Source organism: Marmota marmota, unplaced genomic scaffold, assembly GCF_001458135.2.
Source record: "Marmota marmota marmota unplaced genomic scaffold, marMar, whole genome shotgun sequence".
In the NCBI taxonomy this organism is placed as follows: domain Eukaryota; kingdom Metazoa; phylum Chordata; class Mammalia; order Rodentia; family Sciuridae; genus Marmota; species Marmota marmota.
In genome coordinates this window covers 383,929-396,561 of record NW_026000244.1, presented here as the reverse complement: position 1 = coordinate 396,561, position 12,633 = coordinate 383,929, and the positions used below count along the sequence as shown (strand labels likewise).

General features: G+C 45.2%; 1 protein-coding gene across 1 annotated transcript in view; it reads left to right on the top strand.

Moving 5' to 3' along the window:
• LOC125614067 overlaps positions 1-10,674 on the top strand; it is a 31,060-nt gene extending 20,386 nt beyond the window's left edge. The window contains exon 5 of the mRNA XM_048796261.1: positions 9,093-10,674. Within this exon, the coding sequence (XP_048652218.1) occupies positions 9,093-9,490 (398 nt within the window). The 3' untranslated portion in view covers positions 9,491-10,674. The remainder of the gene's footprint in view (positions 1-9,092) is intronic.
• Positions 10,675-12,633: the final 1,959 nt, after the last annotated feature.

Below are 12,633 nucleotides of genomic sequence, written 5' to 3'. Positions count from 1 at the left end.
AAAAAAAAAAAAAAAAAAAAAAGAAAGAAAGAAAGAAAGAAAGAAAAGAAACAGTAACTTAGTCAGGGGTGGTGGCACATGCCTGTAATCCTAGCAGCTTAGGAAGCTAAGGCAAGAGGATTGGGAGTTCAAAGCCAGCCTCAGCAAAAGTAAAGCACTAAGCAACTCAGTCATACCCTGTCTCTAAAATAAAGTATAAAAAAGGCTGAGGATGTGACTCAGTGGTTGAGTGCCCCTGTGTTCATCCATGGTACCCCAAAAAAAAAAAAAGAAAGAAAGAAAATGCTATTAAAAGAAAAGAAACAGTGACTTACCTTCTCCAAAAATCAGGTGATACCAGTCACAAAGGCTAAACCTGCCCCTAACAGGTATAATACCAGATATGTAGGACCCCAGTAGACCTCCAGGAACTGAATCTGATGCAATCACACAAGAGTCTTTATTGCAAGCTCTAGCCTGGACTCACAACTGTTTCCAATGCAGCAGTCCCTAGGAGTGAGCCCTGGTCCTTTGTTCAGTGAGATTTTATAGGGTTTTTGGGGATACTCTATGTGTCACAAGATCACACAGTGAATCATTTCATATCACGGGAAAATCAAACAACAACTCTTAACATTGATTAGCACATTTATTGACAGGAACAAGTTGGGTAGGGGTGATTGCTTGGTACAAGAGGGGGGATTCATTTGAACTGACTGGTTTAAGCCATGAGGGGTGTACGTGCTAAACTACATGGTTTCCCAACATGTTATCAATCACCGAGACTACTGGGGGAGTCATCTGGAATCCCAGGTATTTTCCCTGGCTCATGCTGATTGGTGGTTGATAGGGGGTTGCTATGGGTCCTCACCTAGGTAACTGAGTCAGGGACACCTGGCACTGCAGATCTCTCCTGTTATGTACAGACAAAGAACTCAGCAAGGTGGCTGTGTGCCTAGGAATGCTCTGTGGATTTTCCCAAGGACAAAGGTCATGCCCCCTACCTCTGGACAGGCCTTGAGGTAGAAACTGGTTTCTCAAAAATAGAGTCACATCAGTTTCTCACAGGCAGCCATGATTCTGGCTTGTAAAAGATAATGCTCAAGGGGGAGTTGCTGCTGCTCTCACTTTCCTTTGCTTTCTCCCACTTGTTGCTGCTCTCCCTCTCTTGTTGTTCTCTCTGTGCAAGACAGACATTGTCAGGTTCCTGACAATAAGTCTGCTTATGCCTCTGTAGTTGGTGTTCCTGTGTGGTCAGTCCTGCACCACTTTTCTTTCATTGATGCCAGTGACTTGGATACAGGCTCTGAGACAAACTCTCCTCTTGACCTTGCTCTCCCCTTTGGGGATTTGAGCTGCTTCAGGATTCTGGGCTGAAGGCCTAGGACACTTCCTTCCATTCACCGAGGGCCCTTTCTGTCTCCCCACACTGGCCTTATTTGGATAAGTGACCTTGCCCTTTACCTCCCATCCTCCTTACACTTCTCCACTCTGGAGACTTACTAAACTTAAGTCTTGGCTCAGCACCAAGACTCACTACAAGTGACCTACTTTCCCATTTCTTCCCCCTTGGCGAGTTTCTACTCCAGTCTTGGCTCTATTCTATTTGGGCCTACATGGCTATCTGGGAGAGCTACAAAAGCCCTGATACCAGGCACCAAGACTCTTGACAGGCTTCACAAGCCTGGGACTAGTGAAGTACTGGGTGATAACCCCCTTCTCTCAGTCCCAGAAAGGGTTTAGCCCTGGGTCAGTGAATCATGTGTTGACAACCCCTCTTCACTCTTGTCCCTTCTTATTCTTCTCTGTTTTGTCCTAGAGCCAGGGACGCCTGCTTCTAGCCACTCCAACACTCCAACTTGCCATGGGTATCTCTCAATCCAAAACCCCATCTGACTCACCTATCAGCTGCCTCCTCACCCCCTCCATTTGGCTCCAGATCTAAAGGCCCATCAACTGATTCAATTTTCCACAAAGTCATGGCCTTTCTATGACTTGGACAATGGATACAAATGGCCACCTAATTGCACCTTCATTCTTAACATTTTTGGGGATCTTTACAACTTTTGTGAGTGTTTGGATAAATGGAAGGAAAACCCTTGCATGCAAGCATTCTCTTTTTTCCATTCTAAACATTCCCTCTATTCTTCTTACTCTCTGTGTCAATCCTGCTGCCCTACATAGGTTCTCGTTGCTCACTCTCCCTTAACCCTTTCCCCATCCCAATCCTACCAGGTTTCCCCTTTTTAACCCACAAGATCACTTTTCACTTTCTCAGCTTCCACTCTATATTGCTGTGCTGCCCCACCCAGCCACACTTCATCACCTTACTCAGATGCACCTTCACCACATAGGGAGTCTACCTTTCTCCTGACCTCAACACCACATCTCCTACTCCCACCTCTTCTTCTCCCTCTTTCTTCCCTCCTAATACTCCCCACCTGACAACTTCAACAGCTCCCCTCACTCTCTTAATGGTACCACTCACTCTTCCTCATCTCCACTAATAAAGTTCCATAAATTTTTACATCCAAATATGGCCTAATTACCGACTGGGAAATAGAGTAAGGTTAAAAAGCCATAGGCAGCAATCTCCCTGGCAAGGACACACTGAAGCTAATATTGAAATACAAAGTCAGACTCAGCAGGCTTGATAAGAGGCCTAAGACTAAAGAAAAAAAAAAAAAGTCAATTTAATTTTTTCCTTAGCTGCAACACAGAAAAATGACTTCAAACTCACTCTTTCTCTCTCTCACTCTCTGTCTCATTCTCTCATATTGGTTTAATAAAATAATTAATGACCATATCATTTTTTTCTAGGACTCTTCTTCTTTTAAAAAAATTCTATATTATTGAACTCATAATTTTGATCCTGCATGCCTAAATTATAATTTATGTTCAGACCTATTTTATGCAACTATAAAAGTTTTTTTAAAATCTGCTTTGCTCAGAGGCCAATTTACAAAGGTTAATTCTTAATCTAATAAATTTTAAAAGTTATAAGGCCTTTACTTATTTGTTCTGTGTACTGTCTTGTCTATATGTCTGTCCATCAGAACCAATATACAGAGCACTCATAAACTAAAATTCAAAAAATGGATCTAAATACCTTTGATTCACGATTTAAAGTTCAACTTAAATTGGATAAACAAAAAAGGTAATGATGTCTTCAAAATCACTAATGCAGATGATCAGACAATGGAAAATCTCATTTTCTATTTAATGTTTTAAATATAATGCCCATTGCTTCTAATGTCCATTGCTTCTTATAGGATTTTTTCTTCAGTAACAACAACAACAAAAAAAATGCCTTAAAATGGTAACTAAACTTGGTTTTCATGGGTAACCTAATTTAAAATGAATGAATCATGGGGCTGGGATTGTGGCTCAGCGGTAAAATGCTCGCCTAGCACCGGAGGGACCTGGGTTCAATTCTCAGCACCACATAAAAAAATAAATAGATAAAAGCATTGTGTTGTGTCCATCTACAAAAAAAAAAAAAAAGTTGGGCATCTCTGCCTACATTTAAAAAAAAAAATAAAATGAATGAATCAGATTTAACATAAATAAGATAAACATTATAAATATGATTTTTATAAATTGTTGTTCAATAAAAAGTTTAAGATCTCTTTATTTCTGGTCTTACTAAAACCAAGATGATTAAAGGTTAAAATTCTACATTCATACATGTTCTAAAAACTCACAAGATGATAAAATACTGTGTTATTTTAACCAAGTGACACCAGACTTTAGACCCCTCAAGGTCAACACTCCTGGACTCTGGACTCTGAGAATCATGCCAGCAATGAGGGAGAAGAAGCCTCTGAGCCAGCTGTAGTGGGTTCCACTCTTCCATCTTCCCTGCATCCTTCACCATTCTCTGCTCTAAGCCTTTCCTTTGCCCTTCTTGCTCTCCTGCCCAGCTGTTACTTGCCACAGAGGTCTTCCAGAGACCCTATTCCTACAAACAAGGGACCCAAACCCTCCTTTCAACACCACTGATGAGCCTCCCCCTTACTGAGTTCCACTAAGCCCACCTGCTCCCTCCACACCACCATTCCAAACACCCTTCAGCCCTCCCATCTCACACAGCCATTTGAGAGCCCGCCCTTTTACTCCCTCTTCAGGAAGTGCTGGGTCTGAGGAGGTAGGCAGAGTTCATGTGCCCTTCTCTCTAGGTGATCTCTTCCAAATCAAGAGACACCTAGGATCACTTGCCTCCAACCCTAACACATCTACCAAGGAGTTACAGTACATAACATAGGCCAAAATCTCACCTTTAATAATATGCACGAGATCCTATCCAACACCCTCCTCCCGGAGGAGTATAGATAAGTCTGGGAACAAGTCTGAAACTATGAAGTCCACCATTTGAGACTAAAAAATTTCCTTAGGGGCCAAACAAGAAGGAACAATTTATTACCTGCTTACTGACAGGTTTAAAAGGGCAGCTCATAAAGCCATCAATTATGATAGACTCCAAGAGGTCATCCAAGATAAAAATGAAAACCCCTCTTCCTTTTTAAACCACCTGAATCAGGCCCTACTCCAATACACCAATTTGATCCCAAGTCACTTGATGGTCAGAACTTACTCATGACCTAACTTCCCAACATTAAAGATAAATTTAAAAAGTTGGAGCAATGTCCCCTTACCCCATAGGCTCAAGTGTTTGAGGTGCCCTTCAAGGTGTACAATGGCAGAGAAGAAAAGGTGCACGAGGCTAAATATCAAATGCTAACCAAAACATTTCAACAACCTTCCACTACAATCACTACCCCTATAACCCACAGAAGACCCCTGGATCATGCTATAGCTGTGGTCAATTGGGCCATTGAGCCAAATCTTATTCCAGTCCTTGCCAACCTCCTAGTCTCTGTATTAAATGCCACCAGGTGGGCCATTGAGCTGTTGATTGCCCTTTTGCCCAGTGAGGCAGGTGGTCACACAGCCCCACCACAACACAAGCAGAACCTCTGAGACTAGCTATGGATGACTGATGAGGACTGGGATACCAACATTGAACTAATGCCAGAACCCAGGTAACCATTGTAGTAGCAGGTAGGCTCATCACTTTCCTTTTGGACACCAGGCTACATTCTCAGTACTTGTCCACCTCTACTTCTATGACCTCCATTGTCGTGGTGGGAGGCAAATCATATCAACCACTAAGAATGCCACCTCTTACATGCTCATTCATGAGATCCCTTTCTCCCACTCTTTCCTCATTATTCCCCAATGCCCCACTCACTCCCTTACTAGGTCTAGATCTCTTAAGTATCTATAGCTCATCCATTTCCTTTAATCTTTCATGCTGCACTCTCTCCAAGACTTATCCCCATTCCAACTCCTCCTCCTCCTATCACTTATAATAACTCCCTCTCCCTCATCAATACTCTTGCCCCCATCCTTGGTCAATCCCCAGAGATGGGACATACACAACTCCTCTGTAGCCACACACCAAGAGACCATCCACATCACACTCAAAAACCCATCTCTCTTTCCATTCCAATCCCAATAACCACTAAAACAGCCTTAGGGGACCCATCAATTCTCACCTACTAGTCAAAGGCCTATGTCCTGCAGACTCCCCTCATAACACACCCATTCTCACCATCAAGAAAACCCTCAGGTGCCTTCCATTTGGTCCAAAACTCTGCATCCATCAACACAGCAGTAGTCCCTTTACACCCCATTGTTACAAATCCAAACACTGTCTTGTCCTCCATCCCTGCCTTCACAACACACTTTTCTGTTCTGGACTTTAAGGATGCCTCTTTACCCATTCCCTTACAAAAAGATTCTAAAGCCCTCTTTGCTTTTACAGAACTGACCTAGACACCCAGGTATCCATTCAACTTACGTGGACAGTCCTTCCTCAGGGTTTTAGAGATAGCCTCCACCTTTTTGGACAAGCCTTGGCCTGAGACCTCACCTATCTATCTTTGTCACCATCATTCCTCCTCTAATACATGGATGACCTTCTTGTAGATGACCTTCTTTTCTGTAGCCCTTCTGTATACCATAGTAAAACCTACACAGCCAAATTATTAAAATTCTTGGCCTTGCAAGGATATCTCATCTCCCCCTCTAAGGTTCACCTTTCTCTTCCCACAGTCACTTACTTGGGCTTCCAAATAACCCTGCCCACAAAGCCATCACAGTGGATCCAAAAATCTTATTTCTCACCTTCCTATTTCTACTACCAAGGCTGAAATACTCTCATCATTCTTGGGACTAACAGGATACTTTAAGACATGGATACCCAGTTACTCTTTGCTGGCCCGACCCCTTCTCAATGCCACAAAGTCTCCCTTGAAGGGCTCCTCATCATACCCATAAACACTTCCTTTTGGGCCCTCCACCAAGCACTCCTACAGGCCTCAGCCCTTCACTTACCCAACACTGGGTAAGCAGTGGCATTTCTCTCAAAGGCCTTTGAATAGCAGTGGCATTTCTTTAAAGTGCCTTGACCCAACAATACAACGATACACCTTGCTTTTAGGTAATAGCCTCCTCAGTCATTTTAATCCAGGAGTCAAAAAAAAAAAAAAAAAACCTAGCATTTGGGTCACCTCTAATAGTCCTCTCCCCTCACCACTTAACTGAATTATTCTCCTATAAGGGTTCTCAGACTCTGCCCCCTTCCCATATTTTTTCCCTTCAGATCTCACTGATTGAGGACCTCACTCTAACCTTCAAAACATGATCACCACTCAGTCACTTTACTCTACTTTCTCCTCCTAATGACTTTAATCTTCATCAACCTCTCCATTCCAGTTACTCCCCTATCCCTCCCATATTCAGGAAGAACCCTTGCCAACTCCCTCATACACTTGGTTCATGGATGGGTGTTCCTTTTCTCATGATCATCACAGCTTTAGAAGTGATAGAGTGTAACTTCCTACCCCCCAGCACCACCAATAAACAAGCAAACTTAATAGCTCCAACCCAAGCATTCACCCAAGCTAAGAGTTAATCTTTGATCATTTATACAGATTCTAAATATTTCTTTCATATATTATTAGCTCATGCATCAATATGGAAAGAGTAAGTACTCATGACTACAAAAGGCTCCTCCATCATCAACACTTCATACATCAATGCCCTCCTAGAAGCCTCCCTTCTCCCTTCTATAGGCATAGTACTTTGCAAAACCATCAGTGAGATAATTCCATTATTACAGCAGGTAGCAACCTGGCAAATCAAATGGCCCACAGGCAGCTCTATACCCACTCCCCAACAATGAATCCAACACCATTCTCCCTTCTACACCGCAGACACTTCCCAAAACACATCTACACCCCCAATACCACCCAAGATACCTATCACATCCTCACCTATCTACACCACTTACTTCACCCTAAATTCTCTTCTTTAAGAGACTTTATCAAACAATTTCTAATTGTTACCACAGACCATATCAAATTCCTCCAGGACCTCTCTTCATTCTGAGAGATATGTAAAAACAAAACAAACAAACAAAAAACTAATCCTTCCTCTAACATTCATCCTCCCATCCCAATGCAGTTACTCCACCTAATGGCTTGTCCCCTAAATGGATGGGACCATATGAAGTTACTCTTACCACCTCAACTGCCACCAATCTTAAGGGGTTCCCCAACTGGATACACAGTTCAGCTCTCAAAACCTGCCCTCACCTTCACTTCACTGCAATGCCCACAGGGCCACTCACCTTGTGGCTCAAACAGACAAAAGCCTCCAAACTTCACCTGGTACCAGAACAACTCAAAGACCATACAACCCCAGATAAGTGACTCCCTCTTCCCTTCTCATTACTATCAATTTCTTCTCATCCTATGGACAGAGCTGGCCTCTGACCCAGGACTTCCAAGGCCTATGACTCCCACTTTCCTCTTCTAGCTCATTCAGGACTTACATTTTTAGGGATCCTTTTCCAACTTCACCCCTACTAAAATTTACCTCTTTTCTAAATGCCATTCTCTGCCTAGCCTTCTGTTACCATGTGTTTTCAAGTTTTTACAGAAAACCATCATGGAAAGGACTAAGACCTACACCAACCAAGTGGTCAATAAGATGCTTCTGGGATAATAAACTCACTTGAAAGAAGAAACCTCCCTCTAGGACCTGTCTCTGCCCTATCACCACCCCCATGCCAGTAGGAATTAGCCATAAGAAGAGACCTCCATCCATAAGCCACCCTGAGCCCTAGTATTTAAAAAAGGGAGGAATGTTGACATAACTACAGCCATTTTCCTTTTCCCACTCCCACTCTATGAACACTGTTCTTATTCTCAAGAGATAAAGACCTGCAGGTCTCTGTTCTCTCCTTGAGAGATAAAACGTTTCTCTTCTCTGTTCTTAAGAAACAGTAACTTGCCTTCTGAAAAATCAGGTGGTGCTTGCTGTGCCAGTCACAAAGGCTAAACCTGCCCCTAACAGGTGGCCATGATTCTGGCCTATAAAAGGTAATGCTCAAGGGGAGTTGCTGCTGCTCTCCCTCTCCTGCTGCTTTCTCTCACTCATGCCACTCTCCCTCTCTGCATGAGACAGACTTGTCAGGTGCCTGACAATAATTCTGCTTATGCCTCTATAATTGGTATTCCTGTGGTCAGTCCTGCGCAACATTTCTTTCACCCCCACCATCCCCAGCCACATCCCACATGGGCTGTGGGGCAGAGAGCAGATGACCTAGGACATCTTCATTCTCAAAGCACATTTCTGTGGGTTAAGGCAACAGAAGACCAAGACTGAGGGCTCTGCACCTTCAGGCTCCCTCTGCTGCCTATGCCCTCCACACTCCTCCCACCACAGGGATGTGCTTTCTGAATGGGATGTACTTTCTGGATTAGATGTGCTAGCCCTCACCCTTCCACAGCTTTCTCCCCCCACAGTCCATGGAAAATGTGTCTGGGGAAGGGGGTTCATCTCTAAAGCCTGCCTCAGCTGACAGCTGGCCTACTCCCCCTGCAGAGGCCAAAACCCAGGGAGGAATAGGGCAAACCGGGGGTGGGGGCAATCAGACACCCAGTGGGCTCAAGGCCGGTACCAGGCAGGGAAGGCGTGGGCAGAATGAGGTTCTCAGAGGCTATCTGGGTATCACCACCTCCCATGTTCTACTTCTTGAGCAGGCAGGCCCTGCCAGGAGCAAGACCAGTTGCCTGGAGCAGCCACTGCAGCCTACCAGCCTCTAGTTGCCCTCTGGCTGAGGCCCCCTGCCCCAAGCTGTTGCTGTCGCTGCAGCTCCATGCTGCAGCAACTGGAGTCCCAACATGGCCACCAGCAATGCCATCCCCAATGCCACTGCACAGTAACCAGACTCCCACTACCATCAAAGGATGAGGAAGCTCCTACCTGGATGCCTTGCTTGCCGCTACCACTTCCAGACCCCTCAGTTGCCTTTGCCACCACTGCCATAACCAAACATCAGACACTGAAGCCTCCACAGATGCCCAATGCCAAGGCTGGACTTCCCATTGCTGCTGCCACCCATACAACTGGACTCCCCAAACCACCTTTGGACACCTAGCCTTGCTGATGCCTTCCTCGCAGATGGATGCCCCTGGTGCCAGATCAGTGGAACACTGAGGATGGTGCTATACACTTTTGAGTCTCTGCAACCAGACTTCTTTCACAGCCACCAGATGCCTCCACAGGTGCTTTCTACACCTCCAGGCTTGGAGAGAGTGGAAGGCATCCCCTTCCATGCCTCTAGCCTTTTCATCCCTGCCAGAGGATTAATTCCTGATCAGTTAAGTCTCTCATAACTGAATAATTTCACCTCTAAACTTTCTTGCATTATGAGTTTTTTGGGAAAACCTAGTAACTAATCCATAATACATCTTCATCAAATAGCTTAGCAAGATCTTGATAACTTGCTGTAGCTTCTACATCAGCACTTGCTGCTTCACCTTGAACTTTTATTTTATGGAGATGGGCTTCTTTCACCTTCAAACTTCTTCTGGAGCTTTCTCAATTCTCTTGGCATTAGAACAATCTAGATATGGATTTGACTTAAGAGAATGTTGCTTGTTTCATCTGTTCTCCAGAAGATGAAAACTTTTTCTATATCAGAAAGAAGGCAGTTTTGCTTTCTTATGATTCACATATGCTCTGCAGCAGCACCTTAATTTCCTTCAAGAACATTTCCTTTGTATCCTTAGTGTGATTAACCAGTGCAAGTGTTACAGATTTTTATGTAGAGCGCAAAACATGAGAGTCTTCCTTTTATTTAAACAGTATAGGCCATTACTGAGTTATTAACTGGTCTAACTTCAATATTGTGTCTTAGGGAATAAAAGGATGGTGAGATATAATCCATAGAGCAATAATAACACACATATGAATTTTGCTATCTTATATGAACAGGATTTATAGTACCACATGACAATTAAAATAGTGACTGTCACAGATCACATAAGACATATAATGGCCTGAAACACTCACCACCTTTTAGGCAGTCACCTCTTCCCCATATACAGGGGCCCCTATTTCACCTCCTCCAAGATGGCCTGTGGGTGACCGCCCCCAAAGGACTCATGGTCTCTATGGTGGCTCCATCTTTACCTACATATTGTTGGTGGTGGCACAGCCTGGTGAATGGATTGAGCAGTGTTATGTCAACATAAAATTTTGTGGCTATAATTACTGACAGTGTCATCATAAACAATAAAAAATTACCATCACAAAAAATAAAACAGGCAATTTCAGGGAGGAGTGGGCCTTCTCCATGATTAGCTTTCAATACACCAATGTCACTGGTCATGGTTGCACACACCTGTGATCCTGGAGGCTCAGGAGGCTGAAGAGGAGGATTGTGAGTTCAAAGCCAGCCTCAGCAACTTAGCAAGGCTCTATCTAAATAAAATATTAAAAAAAAGGTCTGGGGATGTGATTCAGTGGTTAAACATTCCTGTGTCCAATTCCTGGTACCAAAATAAAAAGTACACCAATATCTTGCATGCCATCTGTGGCTATTTCCTTGGGTCTCTCAGCAACATGTTACATTACCCTAGTGCAGCTGGGCTGTAGACCAAACAGAAAGGCAGCAGGGAAAGAGACTAGGCCACATGCTTGGAGTGATGGGTTCCTGCTGACCTGAGAGACAGCCCAACATATCCTGACTAGAAGCAGCACAGCTGCCAGGCCCCTCACTCAAGCCAGTGTGTACTGAGTGTTGAGGACCCCCTTGGGGTAGGTCTACAGAAGCCTCTGAGAAAGCTGACCTCCAGCTCTCACTTAGAACCTGTTTTCCTCAGCAGGTTTGGTGGGCATTATATGTGCAAATACCGATGAAGTCTCTTAGACATGCAGGAAATTCACAGTAAGTGAAGTGTGGATGAGCAGGAGTCTAGTCCCAGGCTGGGCCAGGAACAAGATGGTAGGCAGAGGGCTTGCAACTGCCCACTGAGCACCTGTGCATGAGTCAGCTTCCTAGCCAGGCCCCCTGGTGGAATTCTTTCAAGGGTGTGAAGATAACAGGGCTATAGTGGAAGCACCTGGAGCTGTTCCCCTAAAATTTTATGTCACTTCCCCAGGCAGACCTGAGCAAAGCTCTCCAGGGGACACATGACTGCCACAGGCTTGGGCAGGCACTGCACACATGGAGAGCTAGGGAAAAGGTGGCATTCTCACCCAAGCTCAGGAGAAGACACACCTTTGAGCATCCCTTTCCACTGGGGATGGGAGACATTTGCCTGTCCCTTAAGGAGAGAGGGCACCTAAGTTGGCAGCAGAGGGAGCAGAGCCAGGTGGGGAGGTATAGGGGCTCCAGGGGACCTGAGCAGGGAGCAATTAGTTGCAAAAGACACCAGCAGTGTCCAGATTCCTGTCTGTCTCCACCTGGGTTCTCATGGGAAAGGTGCCACCTCATTCCACCCACCTGCTGGGGTGGGACTGAGCTGGTGCCCAAGACTCCTACCAGAGTGCCCCAGGCTATCAGGGTCCCCAGGAGGCACAGCCCTGGCGGGCTGCCCACCACACCCCACACAAACTTCACACACACACACACATACACACACACTGGCACTCCCATGGAAGCCCAGACTGGAAAGCTTACAGGTGGCCCCACCAGTTGCGCTTCTAACTTCTTCCAGATTTGGACAGACCTCCATCAGGACCATGGGTCAGGGAAATTGGAAGCACAAGGTTGAAGCTGAGAATAGCTGGCTGGGATATGATCGCCTCTCTCTAATAAACTGGGCAAACTCAGACATCAGGTGGGAACAATTCCTGTCCCACCTTCCCTGGGACTGAAAAGACTCCAGGAGGGAAAGAATATAAGGACTGGCTCAGGCCTGACACATGGTGACCAACAGTGAAGAAGGCTGTTTGGAGAAGCAGGGCTCACAGAGGCCAAAGGTGTTGACTGTCTAGCCACCAGGCCACAGATGGGGACTGTAGGGCAGACACTTCTCCTGGGGCTGTGGGAGCAGCGCTCAAGAGTCGCAGTTTTTTCCTGCAGAGACTTATAGGCCATCATTGGCTAAATGTACCACAGGTTGTAGGGGCTAGGAATATTATTGAACCTCTTAATAAATCAAGTTCATCTAAATAGACTTTCCAGTTCACCTGCTGGCCTCTGTGCTTCTTCCCAGCCCCCCACCCCAACCTGCCTAGAAACCGGGAGGGAGTGGCTTCCAGCAGTGGATTAGCTGGCTCCTGGGTTTCACC